At 42.3% G+C, this 25730-nt stretch overlaps 2 protein-coding genes across 3 annotated transcripts; one reads left to right on the plus strand and one right to left on the minus strand.

The window, feature by feature from the left end:
• Positions 1–4081: 4081 nt before the first annotated feature.
• LOC127781621 (cytochrome P450 711A1-like) lies at positions 4082–7107 on the plus strand. Its single transcript, XM_052308610.1, has 5 exons — positions 4082–4334; positions 4621–4773; positions 5286–6093; positions 6188–6283; positions 6768–7107. Exons 1-5 carry the CDS (start codon positions 4111–4113, stop codon positions 7101–7103), a joined length of 1617 nt encoding a protein of 538 aa, XP_052164570.1. The 5' UTR covers positions 4082–4110; the 3' UTR covers positions 7104–7107.
• Positions 7108–9775: 2668 nt separating this feature from the next.
• Positions 9776–12477, minus strand: LOC127781631 (probable methyltransferase TCM_000336). 2 transcript variants are annotated; one of them, XM_052308621.1, is made up of 5 exons: positions 12388–12477; positions 11275–11419; positions 10754–11167; positions 10398–10670; positions 9776–10312 (listed from the first exon to the last, which is right to left on the minus strand). In XM_052308621.1, exons 2-5 carry the CDS (start codon positions 11389–11391, stop codon positions 9977–9979), a joined length of 1140 nt encoding a protein of 379 aa, XP_052164581.1. In that variant the 5' UTR covers positions 11392–11419; positions 12388–12477; the 3' UTR covers positions 9776–9976. The 2 variants fall into 2 exon arrangements, with proteins under 2 accessions (XP_052164581.1, XP_052164591.1); XM_052308631.1 differs by lacking the exon at positions 12388–12477 and adding an exon at positions 11515–11652.
• Positions 12478–25730: the final 13253 nt, after the last annotated feature.

Consider the following 25730-nt stretch of genomic DNA (forward strand, 5'->3'; position numbering starts at 1 on the left):
TCTTTCCAAATCTCTCCAGCTCTCCTCTTGGAGGAGGGGGCGGGGAATGAGCAACCGGAGGCCGAGGCGCCCCTCCCCCGTGAGCTCGAGCTCAAGATACACGGCTCCCGTAGGTGGAGAGAGGAGGCTACGACCATGCTAGGTTCAGAGCAAGGCATCAATCGTGGTGGCAATGATGGTGAGCTTCTCAAACCAGTACGCTTGCTTTAGCATCATGATCATGGCCTCCCCGATAAAGCGTGAGCAACTGTCTCAACACACAGAGCACTTACTCATTGTGGATCCCAGCTCTTATAGAGCCTCATCATGCGCACCTCGACACAACACATTACGCTACCTTGATGCATCTTGGAGGTGATGGCAATGAGAGAGGCATAGTGGCCGAGCCACCCAAACAGGAGGCCAAAGCATCACTCACTGATCCGATCAAGCCGGAGGCCGAGGCCACCCGAAGCCTCCCAATCACCGCGGCCCATGGCGAAACTATAGAGTCCACTGATCGTGCTCCTCCTACTGCCACAATCTGGACGTTGGCTCTTGCTTTGGTGACCACAGGTTCACAGCCACCATCGGCCTCGGCGGCGGATGCAAGTAAGGATAGCGTCCGCCATATTCTGACCATAGTGACCCTCTCCACACCAACAGCGGCTCCCCGCGAGCTCTACCCTTGATGACGGTCACCGCCTCGCTCCATCCCCTCTCCACCGCATCGTCTCCTCCTTCGACCTCCAATGTAGGGCTTGTCGGTGAGGATATGAGTCGCCGCCATCTTGCTCCTCACCTACCAGCCGCCGCCCAACACCCCTCTTCTCACGGGCGAGCTCTTGGGGAAGAGAGAGAGGAGAGGTGCAAGCTCACTTACATGTGGGCCCTATATGTTTTTTTTTCTTTTTGCTAACTAGTATGTCATGCTTGTGAAACCAGTCCTCAATACTGTTATGGGACCTAATTTAACCCGGTTTTGTAAGTTAGGGGTTAAGATTTCCAGTATTAAGCATACAATTTAAACTCAACGAAAAGATGAGGGATATAAAATGGAACAAAGCGCTTGTTCAGTTCATTGCCCAAAAAAAAGCCTTACCGTTTATTGGTAAACTAAAATTTGGTAATGCTAAAATTTTAGCAAGATCAAGATGTGAAGATGGTGTTTAGTTTGACACCTTTTACCAATTTTGGGTATAGTTCTATGAGTAGAAGTTTCTAGAATACCAAATGTTGGTACGGATTGGCAAGGTTGTGATGATAAAGTGTCATTTAGTTTATTGTCTTATCAAAATTTGGCCAAAATTTGGTATGGATGATTGTTGCAACAAGCTGAACAAGCCCTAAGGCCTCTTTCAGCCCATCTCATTCCACGATGGCCGAAAGGTTGCCCTTGTTTGCTCTTGCCAGCCCATTATAGGGCCTCTTGTTCAGTTGTTTTCACATTTGTGAACATTGATTTTGAAGGGAAAGTATAAAGGCGTTTAAGAAAATTGCAAAAAATGTTTTTTTACGAAACAAAAAAAAATCGCAAACATTTATTAGCGTTCGTACGAGTGTGTAGCTATAAACCACAAATCAGTAGTATTGCTAGATACAGAATTACTGGTGATGAAGGGAAGTAGCGGATGATTTATGGCATTTCAACGCACTTGTTAATCCACTTTCCATTAATTTCTCTCCATCCTACCAGTTAAGTACACATGGAATTTGTTAATTTCAGTTACTCAATACAACAACTAAACACCATATCACCACATATTAGAATTCAGAAACAGGGGTCAAACTATAAACTGGTACAAATCACTATGGACAGTCATCACAGCTTTGTGGTTTGTGTCACAACCTGGTGAGGACGAGTGGACGACCCAAATCTGGACGCTCTTCACCTCCTCTCTCTCCATGGACGCGGTGACGAGCTCGGTGTACTTGGCGAAGAGCGCGTCGACGATCAAAGGAATTTGACTTGTGACCGTATACCTTGAAGTAACTTGTAGGATTAAGACCTTGGTAAGGACTAAGGAAGTTGAAAACTTGTTAGCACCATCATAGCCTATTTATTGTTTTATAAGCCACAAACAAAATTTAATTTTAAAATATTAAAGTTAATTTTGTGTTCTTTCTTCTTAATTTTTTTTAGCCTTTGTGGTCTTTTGAACTGATTAGAGATATGGAAAGTTTGACCCTTAAATCGTTTTGTTTCTTTCTTTATATTTTATAGATTTGTTAATCTTACGTGAACAATTATTTATGTGCGATATTGACATCCTTTACTATGTGGAAGTAACACTATTAAATTATGTTTCCCCACGTTTCATATTAATCACTGTATATATCTTCACATACATAGATTGTTTTTTCAACAGTACTTTTTCTTCGTGAAATACAATAATTGTAAGCCATATAGGATTGTGTCATTATGTATCTTAGTTTACTTATAATCATACCATTTTTAAAGCGGGTTAAGAAAAACAGCTAAGATTGTTTTCTTGAGGTCCATAAGCACATTTCCAACGCAATAACTAGGATGATATCCATAGCATTAAATAAGCTGCCACCTAGGATGAAAAATGATATGACAAGTAAATAAATAAGAAAAGAGGAGGAAACCATGTCTTGCATAAGACATGGTTTCTACATATCTAAGAAATCATGTGAGATAAGTAGCATTAAATTTAAGTATGAAATAGTGGTGTTTGCATTCGAAGACCAGTGTCTAGTACTAGTTTCTTGATGATGTGGAGTTTATGGAAATTATGTCTAATGTCTTGGGTTAGGAATGGCCTAAGAGCTTCACGGAGCCTAGCCAAGTAGTGTCCGTGCGAAAAACCTATTGGGCGAGCGATCGCCCGGGGCGATCAGGGCGCGATCCCCCCTCCTCCGCGTGGTTTCCTTTTTTGGCACTGCATTACTTTCCTATTTTAATAAATTTATGGACCTAAAGTTTGTACACCTCAAATTTACACATCTAAAGTTTATACACCTAAAGTTTATACACCCAAAGTTTATAAGTCAAAAGTTTATATATCCGATTCAAATTTGAATTTGAATTCAAATATTTTATATATATATAGTATTTCTATATATCTAAAATTTATACACCTAAAGTTTATAAGTTTATAGAACCAAACTTTATAAGTAAAAAGTTTATATACTTGATTTAAATTTGAATTTGAATTCAAATATTTTTTATATATATAATATTTCTATACATAAATTTTTTTAACTTTGTTTTCTTTAAAAAAAATTTATGGTGTAGTAGGAAAAGAAAAAGGGAGATGAGGAAGGGGAGAGGAAGCGTATCAGGGGGATGGGGGTGATCGCCCGCCCATTAGCGTTACCCGCGTCCGTAGGCTCATCGTCTCATAGTCATACTCGCATGGTACTGCATACTAGTACCAAATAGAAAAAGAGACATGTGTCATTAATTTGGTGGGGAATAAATCCACCAATCAGCTAGCAGCACACATCCGTTAGAGTATTAGATCGATCATATCGTCGATTAGTACACCTTATTATATACTTTCTCCGTCTCAAAAAAGACAACCTAATAATAGAATGTGATATATCCTAATATAACGAATTTAAATATAGAGTATGAAGATTTATTGTATTAGAATATTTCAGGTCGCAGCACGAGAACAAGAAACTACTGAGTAGAATCTCGCCTGCTCCATCGTTAGCATCTAAAGTTCTTTTTTAGACGGCATCAACACGTTTGGCAGCTACCCTCCTGAATTATTTTTTTTTGTCACACTGCACTCACTGGCTGCACGTGATTTGATTATGCATGTTCCGGCCCGGCGATATTTAATTATTCATGTTTTAGCAAACTTCTTCCTCGACCGGCACGTCCATCATCACACGTAGACTCAGCAATCTCACTCAAATAAAATTGGTTGGTCGGAACCAGTGACTAACAACAAATACATCAGCCAAGCAGGACAAACTAATCCAACCAAAACGATGCCTCTCCATCGAATCCTGTGGGAACGGACCGTTTCACAAGCCTACTTAACCAACAATGCTTCGCAGTTGTCACAGAACGTCAACTGCGAGAAATGATAGCAAGACAAGAGGGAGGCAAGGCAGGGTGAGAGTGAGAGTGAGGGTGGGATCACTGATCAGATGGAAATCAGCGAGGTGCTGGGCGCAACGGCGGAGTGGGCGGTCACCTTGGTGGCCATGGCTGTGGGTCTCCTGGTGGTGGCCTACTTGTACGAGCCGTACCGGAAGGTTTGGCGCGTGCCGGGTCCCGTGCCTCTGCCGCTCATCGGCCACCTCCACCTGCTCGCCATGCACGGGCCGGATGTGTTCTCCGTGCTCGCTAGGAAGCACGGTCCTGTCTTCAGGTGACTGCCTCCTCTGCTCGCAGATTCAGTTCTTCTAATTTGTTTTGCGTGGAGAGCATAGCTGAGGATAGCAGTACCAACCAGTTTACTGGAATTCAATCTAGAGTAAACTATATTCATGATGCATAAATTTATGATGCGGATGCAAATATGTGTAATAAATTGCAAAGTACTCTTCCGGTGAAAAACTTATCTAGTCTGTGCAAACCTAGATTAAAACAACACACCCAGTGTGAACCTAGATCAAAGTTCATACACATAGCACAATTATTCAATTTACTTGCAGATTTCACATGGGAAGGCAACCATTGATCATTGTGGCGGATGCGGAGCTGTGCAAGGAAGTGGGCGTGAAGAAATTCAAGAGCATTCCAAATCGAAGCATGCCCTCACCCATTGCCAATTCTCCTATCCATAAGAAAGGGTTGTTCTTCATAAGGTAGTATTGAGAGTGGATTCTAAACTCTAAGAGGGGACATTCCTCCGTGGTTTACATGTCATCTAAATGGTTATGAAAAAATTGAAAAGATTTAAGAAGATAGATCACTGCACAACACATGCAAGTCAAAATTCAATTTCTACATGTTGCAGTAGAAAAAGCAAATTAAACTTTCTAGTTAACGTATATTTACAGTTAAATTTATTTTTTCATTGCATCTTGTATAAGTTAAATGTGATCTTGCATGTTTGTAAAGTGATTTATCATATATTAATCTATCTTGTTGATTTTTTTCTAAGTTTTTCATAATTATTTAGATAACATGCAAACAGTCTCCTCCATAGTTTAGAGTTTCCCAGGTAATATCAAGTATCAACTAGCTGGCTAGCAGCAGAGACTAGCTATTTCCCATAAAATTTGGCCGAATTTCATTGAATATTATGCTAGTCGTGTAAAAAAAATTGATTCGGGTTAATATTAAAGGAAACAACATCATGGCTGCTGCACCGCAGGGGGCCGAGGTGGACGTCGATGAGAAATATGATCATCTCCATCTACCAGCCGTCGCACCTGGCCAGCCTGATCCCCACCATGGAGTCGTTCATTCAGCGCGCGTCCGAGAACCTCGACGGCCAGAAGGAGATCACCTTCTCCGATCTCTCTCTCAGCCTCGCCACCGACGTGATCGGCCTCGCGGCGTTCGGCACGGACTTCGGCCTGTCAAAGGTGCCAGTCACACCTGACGACAGCAACATAGACAAGATCGCCGCTGATACCAGCGTGGAGGCTAAGGCATCATCGGAGTTCATCAAGATGCACATGCACGCGACCACATCGCTCAAGATGGACCTGTCCGGGTCGCTCTCCATACTCGTCGGTATGCTCCTACCGTTCCTCCAAGAGCCGTTCCGGCAAGTGCTCAAGAGGATTCCCGGCATGGGGGACTACAAGATCGACCGGGTCAACCGCGCGCTGAAAACACATATGGACAGCATCGTCGCCGAGAGGGAGGCGGCAATGGAGCACGATCTTGCGGCGTCGCAGCAGCGCAAGGACTTCCTGTCCGTCGTGCTCACGGCGAGGGAGTCTAACAAGTCATCGAGGGAGCTGCTCACGCCGGACTACATCAGCGCGCTCACCTACGAGCACCTCCTCGCCGGGTCGACCACGACGGCGTTCACCCTCTCCACGGTGCTCTACCTCGTCGCGAAGCACCCGGAGGTGGAGGAGAAGTTGCTCAAGGAGATTGACGCGTTCGGCCCCCGCGACCGCGTGCCGATGGCCGACGATCTGCAGACCAAGTTCCCGTACCTTGATCAGGTATGTGTTGCGTATATTTTCTTGCGTGTTCATGGGTTCGTGAGACCAAATTTTTTTTCTGACCACTGCACTTTTCACCTGGTTATGAATGCAGGTTGTGAAGGAATCGATGAGATTCTACATGATGTCGCCATTGCTAGCCAGGGAAACACTTGAACAAGTCGAAATTGGAGGATATGTCCTCCCAAAGGTACTAGATCCAACGATCTATATATAAGTACATCAAGGAGCGATGCTCTGGTGCTTCTACTAATAATATTATACTATCTGTAGAAATGATTTCAACGGTTCGTTATTAATAGTAAATTAGTAATGATTTACTAATATAATGATTAGAGGTAACTTTGTTATTTATACTTGACTAGATTGATCTATGGTCATCAATTGCACTGGCATTGTTTATATTCTATCGATAAAAGCTAAAAAAAAGGTTTAATCACTGCTAAATGACAATTATACCCCTTCTCACCTATTTTTTTATAATAATACCCCTCCATGTTTATACTGTTGTTAATTGGGTGGTAATATAAATAGATATAAACCATTCGATCAAATAAAATTAATGCTTCAAATTATTTTCTACTACCAGTAGATAGCACTGTAGTGGGATTCATTCATTAAAGAGCAAAGTCTATGTAGGAATAGAATGGATTACAAATTCATTTGTTTTTTAGGGAACGTGGGTGTGGTTGGCACCAGGAGTGCTAGCGAAGGAACCTAAGAACTTCCCGGAACCAGAAATATTCCGGCCGGAACGGTTCGACCCCAATGGCGAGGAGGAGAGGAGGAGGCACCTGTACGCGTTCATCCCGTTCGGGATAGGACCAAGGGTGTGCATCGGCCAGAAGTTCTCCATCCAGGAGATCAAACTGTCAATGATCCACCTCTACCGCCATTACGTGTTCCGGCACTCGCCTAGCATGGAGTCCCCTCTCGAGTTCCAGTTCGCGATCATCTGTGACTTCAAGTATGGCGTCAAGCTTCAGGCCATCAAGAGGCACCATGCGTAGGCACATCATCAGAACTATTAGTTACTACTTTTGTCCTAAATATAACCATCTATAATTAAATATGATATATTCTAATATTATAAATTACCAATTTTAGAATGAAGAGAATATCAATTATTCACTTGGATGTCAGGTGAATTCATGTCACCGTGCATGTCTACCTCACCATCGTGGCCTAGAATTGTTCCACCAGTCCGAAGCCCAATATAGGCATACGACCAGCTACGTTTAATGGGGAATAAGTCCACTTTACGCACCTTTCTGACGGATTTAAATCGTATTTATGAACCGCAATACGGAAAATCTTGATCCCCAACTTACAAAACCTGGTTAAATTAGGTCTCATGGCAGTATGAAACTATAGATGGCCGGTTTCACTGATGTGATGAATTAACTGCAGTCAACATGGGACCCACATGTCAGGCTCTTGCCTTCTTCCTCTAACATGCTTCTCTCCTCTCTTCCCATATCTCTCCACATCTCCTCTTGGCGGTGGGCGGCGGGAAATGAGCAAGCGCAGGCCGTGACCGACTCGAGAGCAGGGAGGGGAAGGCCGAGGCGCCCCTCCCCCACGAGCTCGAGCTCAAGATACGCAGCTACCGTAGATGGAGAGAGAAGGTGACAACCATGCTAGGTTCAGAGCAAGGCAACAATCGTGGTGGCAATGATCACGAGCTTCTTAAACTGGCACGCTTGCTTCAGCATCACAACCATGCCTCCCCAGTGAAGCGCGAGCAACTATCCCAACACACAGAGCACTTACTCATTGTGGATCACCGCTCTCGTAGCGCTTCGTTTCGTGCTCCACGATGCAACGCGATCATCGAGCCATGGGGAAGGCGCGGTGACCCATTCTCATACCTTGATGGATCTCAGCGACGATGGCCATGAGGGAGGCACTATAGCAAAGCCACCCAAACAGGAGGCCAAAGCATCACTCACTACTGATACGATCGAGCTAGAGGCCGAGGCCACCCGAAGCCTCCCAATCACCGTGCCCATGGTGAAACCATGGAGTCCACTAATTGTGCTCCTCCTACTGCCATGATGTGGTCGTCGGCTCTTGCTTCGGCAACCACAGGTTCGCTGCCACCATCGCCCTCGGTGGCGGTTGCGAGTAAGGACAGCGTCAGCCATATTGTGACATCCTGGCCCAATTAGGATGAGGCATGTATGACCCATGAGAGCTGTGTGTGCATGTTTAGTACCACCTTGCTAGTTTAGTAAGGGTGAAACCAACTTATAAGGCATCTTCCCTCCAACCATATCTCACTCCCGGGTTAACCTTTTTACACAAAACGAAGACGAAAGTATAAGTGGAGTGGTATGTGTAAGTGGGCCCGCCCGTCGGATGGACTGGCTACGCGGTTCTGGAGGGAGGGTTGTTACACATATTCTGGCCGCAGTGACCCTCTCCACACCGATGGCGGCTCCCCGAGCTCCACCCTTGGCGGCGGTCGCCCCCTCGCTCCATCCCCTCTCCACCGCGCCATCTCCTCCTCCAACCTCCCACGTAGGGCTCGTCGGTAAGGATATGAGCCACCGCCATCTTGCTCTTCTCTCGCCAGCCACCGCCCACCGCCCCTCTCCTCACCGGCGAGCTCTTGGGGGAGAGAGAGGTTGAGGTCGAGGGATGAGAAGAGAGGGTAGTTGGGGAAGAGGTGCAAGCTCACTTACATGTGGGCCCTATATGTTTTTTTATTTTCTTTTTGCTGACTTTCTTTTGCTGACTAGTATGTCATGCCAGTGAAACCAGCCCTCAATACTGCTATAGGACCTAATTTAACCCGGTTTTGTAAGTTAGGGGTTAAGATTTCCAACTCAACAAAAAGTGAGGGATATAAATGGACTTATTCCTTAATGGGCCTCACATACAAAAACAAAGGGTTTGTTCAGTTCATTGCAAAAAAGACCTTACCATTTGTTGAAAAGGCAAAATTTGGTGATGCTAAAATTTTAGCAAAGATCAAGCTGTGAAGATAGAGTTTAGGGCCTGTTCACTTTGATGTCATTTTCAACCTTACCAAATTTTGATAAAATTGCTAAAAAAGTGGCTACATTTAGTTTGCTACCAAATTTTGGTAACTATATAAGAAATCATGCCAAAATTTTGGCATAGTTACCAAAATTTTGGTAATGACAAATTTTGGTAGGGTTTTTTTTTGGCATCAAAGTGAACAGGCCTTTAGTTTGACACCTCAACAATTTTTGATATAGTTATATGAGTAGAAGTTTCTAGAATCCCAAATGTTGGTAGGGATTGGCAAGGTTGTGATGGTAAAGTGTCATTTAGTTTATTGCCTTACCAAAATTTGGCCAAAATTTAGTATGGTTGATTTTAGCAACAAACTGAACAAGCCCTAATGCCTCCTTAAGCCCATCTCATCCCACGATGGTCGAAATTGGTTGCCCTTGTTTGCTCTTGCCAGCCCATTACAAGGCCTCATGTTCAGTTGTTTTCACATTTGTGACATTAATTTTGAGGGAAAGTATAAAAGCGTTAAAAAATTTGCGAGAAAAAAATGTTTTTTCTTTTTACGAAACCAAAAAAAATCGCAAAACTTTATTAGCGTTCGTATGAATGTGTAGCTAGCTATAAACCACAAAATCAGTAGTATTGCTGGATATTGAATTACTAATGATAAAGGGGAGTAGCGGACGATTTATGGCATTTCAACACACTTGTTAATCCACTTTCCATTAATTTCTTTCCATCCTACCAGTTAAGTACACATGGAATTTGTTAATATCATCAGTTACTCAATACAACAACTAAACACCACATGGTCACACATTAGAATTCAGAAACATGGGGTCAAACTATAAACTGGTACAAATCGCTCTGGTCAGTCGTCACAGCTTTGTGGTTTGTGTCACAACCTGGTGAGGACGACCCCAATCTGGACGCTCTTCACCTCCTCCCTCTCCATGGACGCGGTGACGAGCTCGGTGTACTTGGCGAAGAGCGCGTCGACGATCTCCGGGCCGAAGTGGTGGCTGAGCATGGACTCCTGGATGGCCCTGATCGCCATCGACACCGTCCTGCCGTCCCTCCTCGCGTCGCCGCTGCTGCTCAGGTTGATCTCGTACGTCTGCACGTAGTCCATCCTGAACGATCCCTCCCGCCTCACCTCCTCCTCGATCTCCCCTATCGACGGCGCGTAGAACGGCACGTTGTACGCGTCCACCTTGTCCTCCTCGACCAGCCCCTGCACCCACCCATTGCATTGCCGTCAGGTTCAGATTATCAGTTCAGAGTTCTGAATACTGATGAGTATCAGGCTATCTGCTCACCTGTGCGACCAGGGAGGCGAACGACTCCGAGAGGAGCTCCCAGAGGAAGGTGGTACGCCTGTCGATGTAGCCGTCGGCCTGCCTGCCGAGCATGGCGAGGACCATCCGGCCGCCGGAGAAGACCTCCGCCGCGCGCGACTTGAGGAACAGGCTGAAGTCTCTCTGAAACTGCCTCAGGTAGGCCACTGGCACGGCCAGGGGGCTCGTGTTTGATATGTACATCTTTCCCTTGTTGATCGGCCTGTTCATCTCGTCAAGAAGCCCAGAAGGAACCTGAAGTATTTAGAAAATTTCCCACTTAAACACCGGTTAATCGTTAGATCAAACAATGCAACAGTGTCAGAGGAGTTAAGTACCTGGGAGAGCCAGTGCAGGCTGGAGCAGGAGCAGACGAAGTGAACGCTCTTGGCCGGGAAGAGCCTGCCGTAGAAGGAGCCCGGGACGCCGGAGAGGAACACCATGGGGCGGCCCCACTCGTCGGACTTGGCGGCGGCCTTGAGACGGTCGGTGAACTCCGGCAGGCTGAAGAAGATGGTGTTGAAGTCGTTGGTCGGGAGGTCGTTGAGGAGCACCGAGAACTCCGGCGGCGGCCGCGACGACCGGCAGCAGATGCGGCCGATGCTCCCGATGATGTCCTCCGCCAGGCACAGCGCGTTCGGCCCCGACGAGCACCCGAGGTCGGCGACGGCGAACCTCTCCGGCATCTGCGACAGGTACACGTCCGCCGCCGAGTTGGTGATGAGGCTCTTCAGCGTGTCCATGCCCCTCCTCTGCAAGAATGGCCACGCCATGGCTCAGAGCCAGAACTCGGAAAAAATGCATGCACGGATCAAAAAGAATCAATGGCCATGAGCGGCAAGGAAGCAAAGGTGCTCGCCTGAAGCGACGAGTTCTGCGCGTAGCTGGTCTCGCCGAGGCCTTCCTTCATGTGGAGGACGGTCTCCACGTTCATGAACGGCAGCTTGTCGGAGCAGTGGAGCAACGAGGACGCCATTGCCTCCAAGAATTCGAAGTCCCTGTCCCTGTGATCACGCAATGCAGTGCGTACATGTTCAGGATTCTGCTTTTGTACACCCATTTCGCACAAGATATTACTAAAAAAAAATACAGTATCTACCTAGGCCACTCGTACAGAGAACTGTAGAACGTATCAATCTACTGACGAACAATTGCTACACGCGATGTGCAAAAGAGATTCTTCAGAATAATGTTTGTTTTCTGAACAAAAATTCTTCAGAATAATGTGATAGTAATATGGGCATCTAAGCTTAGGCCGCTTTATGCAAACAAGGCGCGATTTGTCTAACTCGGATCTCCTTTTTGGCTCAGTTTGGTGTGACCGACCGAGCAACCGGGTTTCAGATAAAGTACAATTCTGTCAGTCTCTTCAAGGACATATGGGCTCGGATTCGATATTATCATATCACATGTACGGCGAAAGATTGACTCCCGGGAGAGAGAAAAAACACAACGTGAAAGTGCGTGAAATGCTACAGGAGATAAAAGCTGGCGTAAAACCATTGGTCCAAACTTTTTCTTCCCACCCAAAAAAAAAATGAAGGAAAAAAAAAACTTTGAGTCATGCATGCAACATGACCTTTGTGCTTAATTGATACCCTGTCTACTATGGCTCCTAAACACAACTGCAAGTTGCAAACGATCTGCTTCACACTTGAGAGAGCATGGAAAATCCATGTTTGAACAGGCAAAACAGATGCAGTAAGATTTTTACAAGTGAAAGATGGAAGGTTCCTGATGCAATGGGTGCAATTGGAAATGAGTAGGTAACACAACACAGGCTGCTGCTTGGCCTAACTAAACAGACGCATAAGCTAGCTAGCAGTGATCATCCTCTTGATTCTTGAAAGCTACAGGTGCACTAGTGACTTTATACAAGTGATGGCGAAGAAGACAATGCCATTCGCATGATAGTATGCGAACTGCCATTTCGGAGCCGAAATTAACCAGCCATTTGAGGGAAAATACATACCTAAGGGTTTCAGACAGGATATCTGCCGGCCCGGGCTCCCCACCCAAGCAGCCCACTAGTTAGCTAGCAGAGAAGAAACCTTGGCCTCTGCCTTGGCATCTGCAGTGCTCGCTCCTCGGGGTATTTATAGGCAGGCCAACGGAATCAGAATCGCTGGCTCGATCATGTGGCTCCAGCCATTGGCAAGCGTCTCCTCCCAACTTGCACGAACTGTGCACGCACGCACACACATAAGAGGAACATGGCTGCTAGGTCGGGGGAGAGAGAGAGAGAGAGAGATAAATATCAGCTGGCTCGCATTGCCTATATGTCCCTATGAACTTACGATGATTTGCTAGTAAGATATTGTCATCGTTATTATATCATATGATACGATACGTGCATATGGAATGGACGGGTTGGGTGCGATACGCTGCACGCAGCTGGTGTCACGGCGCATCCATTCGTCTCGTGCCCCTTTTTTTCCCCCTTTTGTTTTGTGGGAATACGTGGTGGCGTATCGCGGCCGGACAGGTAGAAATCGGAGGACCATAAGCTTAAGTGGAGCCGCGTGCGTTAGCGCGGGGTAGTGGAGCGAGCTTTTTTTTTTTCTCTCGGCTTTTTTCTCCCGTTCTTCGTGCTGAATCCGGAATCCCACACCTACAGCGCAGCGGCGGAGGGGAGAGGGGGGAGGGGGGGGGGGGGGGTCCCTGGTCCCCTGCCTCCGGTCGTACCCCGCGCGGTGGCCGGTGCTTTTCTCTGCTTTGCCTTTTCCTCCTCCCCTGCAAATCGGCTGGTCACACGAGAGCAGAGCACCCAAACCACACGAGTGTGGCGCTGTGCGAGTGCAGGGGCATGCAGGCAGCTGCTGTCAAGTTGCGTGACGGCTGACGTCTCAAAGTTCATGCACTCCTCGAAAGGGAAGTGACGGTTGTTGCTGACTGCCTACGATGCTTAGGGCATGCACAGTGTGTTGACCCGGCAAGTGCCCCCAGCCCGGTGCCACGTCAAGAGCCCCTATAGTACAAGAGTGAGCAGTACTATACATAAGGTACTACAGATGACCGACCTACATCCATCGGTGTCACAGCACGATTCTAAATGAAACCATGCCCCCACAGAGCCACTTGTGCCTGTAGAGGACACTCGCGCCTCGTCAAGGCGAGGGTGGGGGGCACGTCTCACGCTGGTGTTAACTGGCTCTGTTGTCCTGCATGTGGTCCCCCCTACCCCCAACCCCCTCACATAGAGCTCGAGCAAGAATGTGGTAGTGGCGTGGCAAGATCTCGAGCAGGGAGGTGACCATGGTGGTGATGGCTAAGAGGGACGTACCAGGAAGATGGTGAGGACAAGGAAGAACATGACAGCGACGATGACCTCGAGCTTGCCCATCCCAAGTCTTCGCCTCACTCGCGTTGCCGGGAGCTCGTCGCTGGCAATGGCTGCCCTGATTTGCATCTTTTCGATTTGTTCATCGTTGTCTCGATCTTCTCATCGTCTACCATTTGTGCCCGCCTTGATCTACTCGTCAGCATCCCACTTGTCAGCGTCCTGTCAACACCTTGATCTGCTCATCGTCAGCTTGCTTCGCTCCAACCCTGCTCGAAATCGAAGACAATGGCCGACAGAGCTGAATCGGGGTTCGTCACCGAATCTTGGTTGTTAGCTACTCTACAATCTACTCCCTCTATTTCTAGATACATGGCATAAAGACTTTTATCCTATTGAGCAAAGTTTAAGGACAAAGTAAAATATTCTCTTTCAGTTGTCTCGTTTATCAAATTGTAAATTTTTGAATTGCCTGAATTCCCTACATAAATATCTGATTAGCTGACAATGCTTGGATCTATTTTTTATTTTTTTTCTCGAATGCAATGCTTGGATTTATGTGTATTGGAATCAGTGTTCCATAAATGTTTATACAGTACATAAATTTAACTCTCATAAATACTTATATTTGAGGACAAATGAAGTAAAAGCCTAAAACCATTTAACCCTGGTTTGTCCTTCTATTTTGTTGTTTTGCTTGTAAAACATGAACAGATGATGTGAGTTGGCCGTTTCTCTTGCAGTGAATACTTTTTGTAACGAATCGGCGAGTCGTCAATTTCATTTAATAGAGAAGAAGAAAACTATACATATCAAAAAAGAAAGGAAAAAATGTACAGCCTCAAGACCTTTGGTCCAAGCTAACTAAAATGTAAGCATTGCACCGAGCTTTTTCACACCCGTCAGGACCCACGTTTTGGTCTCCTCCTTGATTTTGGCTAGAAGATTGGGCGCCGAGAGCTCCTTATGTGGGAAGGTCCTACGATTCCTTTCGTTTCATATCTCTCAGGCAATTAGCAGTGTTAGTGTGTGTAGTGCCTTTCTTTGGTGCTTCTTTTATGCTTGAAGTATTCTCTCACCACTCTAGCACTATCGATGCTTGCTGCCACTGGGTAGGGTCTAGCTGACCGTATGTTGTCCAATCCGCTAGAGCCGCCTAAGTTCTTGTGTATATGCACCCTGCAAGGAGGTGGAGGGCCATCTCCTGGGTCTGTCAACGTAGGGGGCAGATAGAGCCATTTGGCCATCCTCGGGTTGCCAATCTGTCTGAGGTCTAGACTTTATTTTGGATGGCCAGCCTGGTGTAGTTTGCACTTATGCGGTGCCCAGGCTGGCCATTCCTGGGCAATCTCATCCCAGCCTGGTGAAGTTTCAAATCAGAGACGTAAAGAAACATATGGCAAGCACCATCTACATAATTGTTCTATACTCTATAAAAAGTAGTGATGGTGGTAAGTGGTGATGAATTGGACACCATCCCCATCACTAACACTCTATCCTTTTAAAATGAAGAAATGGCATGTAGAGCCAGAGAATCCGCATGTCAGCTATCCCTACTACCTACTCTCTAATTATTATGGGAAGAAAAAAGACTGAGGAGCTATATGGCTTACATATTTGTAACAAATATAAAGATGTAAACGCAAAATAATGATGGGTTGATGATACATTTTATTAATTAAAATTTCATTGCAACGGACGAGCAATATGCTAACGTAGAAAGCAGGAGACATTTCCTGCGACCCGGCTAAAAAGAGAAAGCAGGAGAACTACACACTAACTGTTCACGAGTTAGCTGGAGTTGTCATAGTTCCAGTCATTTTCAGGCAAGAATTATCTTTACGCTCGCGCGAACTTTATTCTTGAAGAAGCAAATAAACACATAATTTCATATACTGATACACAAGAAAGCCTAAACCCTTTACATTAGGTAGGCTTTATGTTAATCACACAGTGAAAATCTGTGGACTAACATCATATCAGGAAAAGTAAATTCTGAGAACCAACAAGAATCTTGTCTGCACTTATGAAAAGCAAGGACAAACAATGTAAAAAATACTATAACTTGGCTAGCTTTTACAGTTGAAGTTTAGCAAAGGCATTTACACAAGTACTGACATAGACTAGACAAAAGAAATTCCAGACATATAGGCTTAGCTAAATAGCTAATAGGCATCTTCCTTTTGTATTTCAGGTAAAGCAGAACAAGCAAAATGCGAATTCTGGCCTAGCAAATGCGTTACAACGGCCACATACATTACTGCAAGTGTCTAATGCCCTTTAATTTGACAACACATTTTAAATTCTAGATATGGCCGATATATTCCACAATTTTTGTCTCTAGATACAATATTTAAGGTATCAATGCATAACACTTTGTCCACTCAGGACACTGCGTATGACCTCTGAAAGTTGCAAAGTGTCAGCTACTCAGCTTACCAAGCTGAAAACAAGACCGGTTTTACTCATCTTTTCCTTTTTTAAAGCACAAAGTACAACTGCTTTATTCCCTTGAAATGGGGAAAATTTACAGTAGTTCAGAAGGCACTGCTGCATATAAGAGATGCAGTTGACAACACTTAATCAGATTATCTTGAAAACATATAAGAAAATAACATCGCACTTGCTTGCAATAGAGAAGAAACATCGAAGATTTTGTTGACATAAACTTTCATTGGCCAGTTAACTCAAAAAATCACAGCACCTCGTTATGTTATGTGCTCTGCGATTCTGAGAACAAGATTGTCAAGACTGAAAGCAAGCCCTTTTTTTTTTTCGGGGAAAAGCAAGCCCTTTGATAGTCCGGCCTTTTTCTTTAGAAATTTTATGATTGTTGAGGAAGTACCTAAATTTTATATTAGAAATTTTGGTATCTGAAAGTACCAAGTTTTATAACATTTCTGTACCTTCTTAAAAATGATAATATTACCCTTTCCGAGAGCAAATATCTACATTCAAACTGTCGGCATTATTTGTTTTGTCGAATTGTCGTTATTAGTGCCGATTTTTTTCTTCTAAACTCGCATGAAGATGATAGCGTGTGAATGCAAATTGGTAGGCGTCATTGTAAACAACCCGGCCGACTAATAGGAATCGGTTCGGTGCAGGTAATATATTAGTACCAAGTTGGCACGAAAAAGCAGATACTGAAATGGTAGGAACTGTACGCGAAGCATATGCTGGTGCTGGTGATAGAAGAGGTGGTGGTTCTTTTTGGATTCTCATTGAGGCCTTTCCCCTGTAGTGGCGCATGGTAGGGCTCAGGGTCAATTGGGCCGGTGTGGTTGTTTGTAGTGTTCACCAGGTGAAAAGCTTCTTCGCTAGCTAGGTAGCCATTGCATGCGCACTATATATGCCTAGTACTGTACTGATCAGTGTTATAACATGATTGCCATTTGAAAAGCGTCATTCATGCTTACTCTGTTCTAAAATATAGGTATTTTCAGGTTGTTTCTATTTAGTTATCTCAGTGGTCAAATTTTGAATTTTAGTTTGCTTAAATAACCCCTTTCCAAACACCTGATTAGCTATAATTTTTTGTGCATTGAAATCAGAGAAGAACACTTGTATTGTGATAAAAAAAATAAATTCTAAACATATTTATATTTTGAAACGAATGAATTATAGTATGGAAATGCAGTAGCAGCAAGTAGCTAAGCTGCTCTACTCCAAGCTTCTTTTTGACACTAGCATAGCGACCCTTCAGGCTAGCCGCTCTGATAGAGTTGCGTGAATCTGGTTAGTCATCGATGAGGCGAGGGCCCTGGTTTTTGTAGTTTCCACACATTCATTCTGTTGGCTCACAATCGCAGAGAATATTAAGACTTTATGCTCGTGCACAGTATAATATGTATGTAGCTTATATAGGGCATTCGGTCCATCGTCTTTTACAGTTCTCTGATGTAACGGACGAATACATGCTGTTGCAAGGAATAAGGTAAGGTAGGGGAAATTCTGAGAATAAAGTGTCACTCTCTAGAGAGGCTTATTTTCTAAGGCACAAAAGAGATGCATATGACTTAGGCCGCGTTCTAAACTGAGTTTGAGCTGAGCTAATCTCTCATTGAACATTAGCATGTTTCTCAAACTGCTAAACTATATATTTTATGCTAAAACGGTATATAAAAAAGTTTCTCTAAAAAATCAAATAAATCAATTTTTAAAGTATACAATAGATAATAATTAATTAATTATTACTACCTCCATTTTTTAATAGATGACGCCGTTGACTTTTTCTCACATGTTTGATCATTCGTCTTATTCAAAAAATTTACGTAATTATAATTTATTTTGTTATGAGTTGTTTTATCACTTATAGTACTTTAAGTGTGATTTATATCTTATATATTTGCATAAAATTTTTGAATAAGACGAATGGTTAAATATGTGAGAAAAAGTTAACAGCGTCATCTATTAAAAAACGAAAGGAGTATATGCTAATGACTTAGGAGTACATCGCTTTTCATGCAGCTAACTAGCTAATCCTAACAGTTATATAGAACGCACCCTAAACAGCCTTTTGGAACAACTAGTTTCTTGTTCTCTGTTAGCACTTCTTAAACTTTGAAATAGTATGTTTCGTGTAAAAAATTTCTATAAAAAAGTTTCTTGAAAAACAAATAAATTATTTTATAAGATTACAATAATTACTTAATTTATCATGTGCTGAGGCTTGTATCGTTTCACCTGCCGTCGAAAATTTTAGCCTAAACACTTAAACGAACTTAGCCTTACCAATACAACACATCCACTACAGCATATACACCTCCAGACTCCTGTGCACGGGTAAGGGTCGTTTCACTTAACGTGCACGCATATAACTCTATGTCGCGTTCAAACTAATTGTTTCACAAGAGTATCTACGAGATAAAACCCAATTACCTACCCACGCCCCAACACAAACACAAACTCGATCATCTGGCTATATATTCGGCTTTTCTATAAATATATTTATGCAAATATATAAACATACCAAGGATATAATAGTATTGTTTTCACTTTCATTAGCTAAGTGAATAAATGTTATTTGTTGAAGTTTGAGAAAAAAAGACATCATACATTAAAAACAGAACTAGTATTAAATTATAAATGATGAGGAGATTTTTGTTTATGTTTAGCTAGCTTCTCAAATAACCATAGAAACATAGAGAAACCAATAAATTAATTAGTTTTTTAAAGTGAAGTGGGGAAAGGAAAGCTAAGAGAGTTTTTTTAGACTGTTCGGATTGTTGTTTTTTTAGGAAGTAGGCCCGGGGAAGTAAGAACAAGTTTAATAGTACAGCCCACTACTAGCTACAAATTAGCTATAGCCAATATAATAGCTAATTTATACAATAGTTGCTTACTATACTATTAATAACTGGTCCCACCTGTCATACACACATTACGTTTTTGGAGTCCGTGCTGCAGCTGGCTACAGATCTGCAGCCCGCTGCTCTTCTCTCTCTTCATTTATCTCTTTAAAATATATTTGTAGCCAGCTTATAGCCTGCTATTGCTCTAATTGACAAAAAAAAAATGCAAAAGTTTGTCCAAGTACATTCACCCTTATGTGGATACCAATTCATCATTGAAGCTACACCGAATTTTGCATATTTTGTAAATTGGGAGCAATACATTCCTAAATTCATTTTTTATGTTATTCCTGACGTCATGAAACTCTACAGGTATAGCTTTGCATCCTACGGGCTCTTCTACAGGGTTATAGGCGTTTGCCACTTGAAAAGAATCGGAATATAAGATTTCAGTTGTTTTGTGACCCTTTGTTCAGTTAAGTTGGACCATCAATACAACCACCGAATTTACAACGTCACTCCACTAAATCCTAAAACAAGACATAGATCAGCTTCGGTGCCATTGTCCATCGCCAGAATCTGAATCTAGGGGGGGCATCCCTGATTCAGTCCTCAGTGTTGTGAATATGCAGTGTCGCATTCCAGCTTGGGTCTTCGCAGTCTCTTCACTGCATTGTCGTCGAACAGAAGTAAGTGGCTACAGCCAAGGGCACTATAAATGGATGGTTTTTAGTATGTATCTCTTTTTCCTTAGTATGTCACGTTAATTCCCAAGTTGGCAAGAAGTTTGCAAGATGCACCAATAATAGCCGTTGAAACTTTGTTGTTTGACCACAAAAGGCCAGCCTAAGCAAACGAAGACAGGAATGGTTATAAAAAAACAATACTATGTGAGTATGTGTATATGTATATCACGATTAAAAACAATATAGTCAATTACCAAGGATGATTATTAGGTCGAAACGCATATCTTTCAATAGAAACACATATTCCCTCCGTACTCGTAAAGGAAGTCATTTTGGACAGCGACATGGTCTTCAAAACACAACTTTGATTTCTTTTTTCTATAAAAATATTTATTGAAAAGTGATATATGTATACTTTTATGAAAGTATTTTTCAAGACAAATCTATTCATATAATTTTTACATTTTCAAACTCAACAACTCGAGAGTTATTCATGATTTATATTCTCAAGGTTTGACTTAAACATTGTTCTAAATGACTTCCTTTACGAGTACAGAGGGAGTAAAAGGGTAAATATCCTCTATGTTGAATGTGTGTTTTGTGCTACCGCTTAAAAATTCTGAGCATCGGCTGTCGAGCGGGCCCCATCAAATCATGCCGGCTAACACAAGCCGACATGGAGGAGGATCCATGTCATTCTTCATTTAATGTTTGTAGACTTGAGGTTTGTACGCACCGGGAACGCTGTCCTGGGCGCTGCGCCTCCCGTCATCTTGATGGGACAGGGCATACCTACTGCACTCCGCCTAAGACCCGAGCGGACTGCACGTGGCTTTGCCACCGTCCCGTCCGTCGTTTCAACCGGTCACGTCCGGTCAAGATTCGGTCAAGCGAGCGGCAGGCCACATTTAATGTGGCGAGGCACGCTCGTTCTGCCCGCTTCGCCCGCACTAAATACGATTAGGTGGGCATGGAGGGGGCGTCCACGAATCGTCTTTGCATGGTGGCCATGTGGTGACTAGCCCGAGGGTTCGGGGCCAACCCCTCAGGTTAGGTACGGGCGGCTTCCGCTCGTTCACAGGCGCGACCCCTCGGGGTGAGCGCCACATGGATGCCAAGGGCGACTCCTCCCTTGTAAGTTCGGTACTCCCGGTACCCCCGGGCACATATCACCGACAACCGTCTTATCTTTTAAGACACCAAATTTATATATACCTATATACTTATAAAAAAATATGTAAGGCTTCCGTTTGGGTTTTTGTTAGTCGTCGTTTGTCACTCCGACTCTATCCACATCACGTTCCATCCTCACATAATTCTTTTGTGTGTAGCCAACACCCTTGTCGACAGCCGATACGAAACAGATACTCCCACCATCATATTTTAAGTGTAGCTGTTGGTTTCTCTGCTTAATGTTTGACCGTCCATCTTATTTAAAAAATATAAAAAATTAAAAAAATAAGTCACGTATAAAGTATTATTTATATTTTATCATCTAATAAAAAACTACTAATTATAAAAAATTTCAAATAAGACGAAAGATCAAACGTTAAACATAGAAGCTCATAGCTGCACTTAAAATTACGATAGAGAGAGTACAAAATAGGATCAGAATCTGGTTCCAAACCAGGACTGTGGGCTATTTCCATGGATTCTGCTTTGTTGATCGAGCCCACGAGGACTAGACCCACCACGGTCCCCGTTTGGAAACTAAAAGGCTGATGAGAGGAGAAAAAAATGGGGACGAAACGCAATCAAAGCAAAGATTTATTTACTAAGTGCAGTTCCAACCCTCCACCTAGTATAGTTTCTATTGCATTAACTATATTATCATGTAAAACTTTTAGTTTATGTGGCACTATATTAATTAAGAGAGAGAGTGAAGAGAGGAAGAAACTGGGTCTCATGTAAGACCCAGCTTCAACACAAGAACCTATGCACTAAACACTATCAAGTTTTGCATTGGAAGAGAGTAGTGTCTTCATAATAGATGAAGAATAAATATGATTGGTATAAAAAAGAGAGATGATGTATTTATTAATGGCCTACTTTAAGAAATCATGGGTTGTGGAGTGTAGTTTCTATTGTGATGTCTTATTGACATGACACCATAGACACTGCTTATAGACACTATGGGTTGGGACTGCCCTAATGAGTAACAAATCCATACACCTGCAGTCTCCTCTGCCACATCTTTTGACCTCCTAATCCACCTTCTATCCGTATTCCAGGCCAGCATTCTACCACATTAGATTGAGTGATTAGGTAGAGAAGAAAAGTGAAGAAAGACGATGAGCCACCCCTAAATCAAGAGGCAACCTCCACATAAATTTCAAGAAAAGTGTGAGAGCATTAGAGATATTGGTATTTATGTACTAGAGGTGATATATTGTATGGATTGTCTCTTACTTTCTTTATTTCACAATGTAAGTCATTCTAACATTTCTCATATTCATATTGATGCTAATGAATCTATCTGCATCAATATGAATGTGAAAAATGTTAAAATGACTTATATTGTAAAACGGAGGGAGTAGTTCATGAGTAAATAAAATAGATAAATTTAAAGATAATGGTCATATCTATCATAGCACTTGCCATTAGCCTCTTCCTTCACTACCATGCAGTCCATGCTCACTGAGACAGGAGAAAAAATGATAATCTTTGGGGATTAGAGCGCGGAGGAGGAGGGAAGTGAAAGGATAATGACACCACGCTAGACATGGCCAATCGCCACTGATGGAATTATCGCGGATGACACGAACAGTCACTCTGCCAAATCACCAACACCTCTCTTGCTCGGTCCAAAGGAGTCAGAGGACGGTTTAGAGGTTAGACTGGGGGATAATTTGTCTAAAGTCACTAGCTATTATGACTGACCAAATGGATCTGATGGCTCTCAGCGCACCGATGCCGACTCGGGCTATCACCTGCCACTGGGAGTGCTCGTAGCATGTGAATGAGAGAGATGGGCCACGCTCATGTGTGTAAACAAGCTGGCTCGTTTTCACGGCACATATTTTCAATTACGAGCCGTTTTCTTCATTTCCCAGCCATGTTAAATTGGTTTTTTATTTATTAAATTAGTTTTAGCACTCTTTGAGTCATTAAAAATTACTGAAAATCGAAATAAAATTTAAGGCTAAATTTAGTTAAATATTTTTTATGGTGCAGAATTATTTTTCTAAACAAAGTTGAGTTTTCATGACATTATGTTTAATGACACAAATGTAAATAAGGTGTATAAATTTCCAACACGGTCCTTAGCATAATCACAAAAATATATTTTTTCAAATTCATGTAACCTTTAACATAAGCTTATATTTTTCCCGTTACAATGCACAGGCACTATTTTCTAGTCAACATAAAGAATTGAAAATCCTTGAAAAAATTAGGCGTGATATAACAAGTAACTTTTGTAACATTTGCAGTATATTTTTCATACTTCCACCGAAAGATATGGCTGCCTAATATCCTTCAATTATCCACGTGTTACTTGTATGCATGTAAATTTGGTCGTACATGTAGCATTCCTCACCGGAACCCATTCGGTGCCCTAGTCCACTTGTTGCTGACGATCGTGATGTTCCATGACGAAACAAAAACCATGACGGGAAAAGGGCACAGCAAGCTCGATTTGGAAGCGTCGAATGTGGAAGCAGCAGTACGTTGGTGCAACAATTTGGGTGAAGAATGGGAGATTCTAGCGGTCAGATCCTACAAGCTATACGTACGAGTCGATCAATCAAGTCTAATCACCCACTTCAACTAGATGGACAGATGGTCGTGTGGCTCTTGCACGTTGCACGTCTGCTTGATTGGTTGGTCTGACGCCATAAGCGCATGATGATGTCCCCAAACATCAAAACTGCGTGCCAAGAAAAAAGACCGCGTACATGCCGAGGTATCACGAGAAGAATATGCATCAGAAATTCCCATTCCGTGGTGGTGTTTGGATTCGAGTACTAAAGTTACTTTAGTACATGTCACATTAAATTTTTGAAAACTAATTTAGAGTATTAAACATAGACTATTTACAAAACTAATTATATAAATAAGAGCTAATTCATGAGATAAATTTTTTGAGCCTAATTAATCCATAATTAGATAATGTTTACTGTAGCATCACATAGACTAATCATGGGTTAATTAGGCTCAATAGATTCGTCTCGCGAATTAGTCCAGAGTTATAGAATGGGTTTTGTCAATAGTCTACGTTTAATACTTCTAATTAGTGTTCAAATATCCGATGTGATAAAGGACTAAAAATCCTATCACATCGGATGTTTGATATTAATTAGAAGTATTAAGCGTAGACTAATAATAAAACTAATTGCATAAATGAGAGCTAATTCACGAGACAAATTTTTTAAACCTAATTAATCCATAATTAGCACATGTTTACTATAGCATCACATAGGCTAATCATGTATTATTAATTAGTCTCAATAGATTTGTCTCGCGAATTAGTCCAGGGTTACAAAATGGGTTTTGTTATTAGTCTATATTTAATACTTCTAATTAGTATTAAACATCCGATAAAGTACTAAAATTTTAGCCCTGATCCAAACAGCCCCTCAGGGGATTAGTATTGCACTGGTTTCCGATTGATCATAGTTGAAAGTGGATTAGTATTGCACTGGTCGGTACCATGTGCTTTCACACTTATGTTAAGCGCTTGTGTATATGTCCCTCGCTACAAAAATATAGTTATCTTTAAATTTTAAATTTATTCCAAATATAACTACATAGGATTATAAAGAGTTGATTTTTTTTCACCTACCTTCCCATCCTACCGCTATCAATCTACTTTTCGTAGTATTATGTTGTATCCAATCCTATAATGAGTTGTTATATTTTAAGATAAAGGTAATATATTACACAACCGCCTAGCCCTAGATTATAATGAGGGTTATTTTTACATTGCACAGTACTCCCTCCGTTTCATAATGTAAGACTTTCTAGCATTGCTCATATTCATATAAATTTAATGAATCTAGACACACATATCTAGATTCATTAACATCCATATGAATGTGAGCAATGCTAGAAAGACTTACATTATAAAACAGAGGTAGTAGCTTTTATTAGTCCTTCCAAGTATTTCCCTACCATGTGTTGGTTTTCTTATAGTCCCTCCAAGTGCTTCCATACCATATGTTTTGTTTGGGAATGAGGTGAGATAGGTTGGACTCATATGAGATGGTCTCTATCCATTTGACATGAGAAATAAGATGATCCTACTTTTTACTTTTTAAGAGAAGACCCACATGCCAGCGAGAGAAAAAGTTGGGTTGATTTTGTCCGTTAGTTTTTTATGGAATATGTCAACCCAGATCTTAGGAATATCCCCTATCAGTAACCATCCCGTTACATTTGTTCTTAAACCAAACACCATAAAAAATAGGTTCAACCCAATCTGATCTATACCAACCCTTCAACCAAACATATGCTTAGTAGCTACTCCATCCTTTTCAAATTGATCATCATATAATAGAATTCAAAATTTTTCAAATTGATAATCATATAACCGCATGGACACGTATTTCATCAAAATACAATTAATGTAGCATGGGAGAATGTGTGCATACTAAGGTGTAGTATTTGGCATAGTGTTTTAAACGATACGTGCATTGTGTGAAAATGTGTGCATGTATCTTAATTGATGTGATTTAAATTATTCTTGGTTTTGGTGCATAAACATATCCCCTCCATTCCAAATTGATCTACATATTTCATAGGTACACCAAGACCAAGAAAAGTTAATAACTCTCCCATACTATATTTACTCTAGCAACAAACTCGATGTATACACCATCCCCACTATTTTCTAGCCAATAGTAAATCAAGATATTACATGTGGGTTATAAATACTTGTGTACATGGATACATGCATCAATGTCTATTTACTCCAATGCACAAATAACGAATAGACTTAATGAATGAATATAAATATGTAGATTATTTAGGAATAACCTCAAAAAAAAAACTATACGTAGATCAATTTGGAACGGAGGGAGTATATGATATGATCAATTTAGGAAGGAGTGAGTAT

Source organism: Oryza glaberrima, chromosome 1, assembly GCF_000147395.1.
Source record: "Oryza glaberrima chromosome 1, OglaRS2, whole genome shotgun sequence".
Lineage (NCBI taxonomy): Eukaryota > Viridiplantae > Streptophyta > Magnoliopsida > Poales > Poaceae > Oryza > Oryza glaberrima.

Coding starts and splice junctions, on each gene's coding strand:
- LOC127781621 (XM_052308610.1), top strand. CDS start 4,111: ATGGAAATCAGCGAGGTGCTGGGCGCAACGGCGGAGTGGGCGGTCACC. Junction 4,335..4,620: donor AAGCACGGTCCTGTCTTCAG/GTGACTGCCTCC, acceptor ATTTACTTGCAG/ATTTCACATGGGAAGGCAAC. Junction 6,284..6,767: donor GAGGATATGTCCTCCCAAAG/GTACTAGATCCA, acceptor TTTGTTTTTTAG/GGAACGTGGGTGTGGTTGGC.
- LOC127781631 (XM_052308621.1), bottom strand. CDS start 11,391: ATGGCGTCCTCGTTGCTCCACTGCTCCGACAAGCTGCCGTTCATGAAC. Junction 11,168..11,274: donor CGCAGAACTCGTCGCTTCAG/GCGAGCACCTTT, acceptor CCATTCTTGCAG/AGGAGGGGCATGGACACGCT. Junction 10,671..10,753: donor GCCTGCACTGGCTCTCCCAG/GTACTTAACTCC, acceptor TAAATACTTCAG/GTTCCTTCTGGGCTTCTTGA.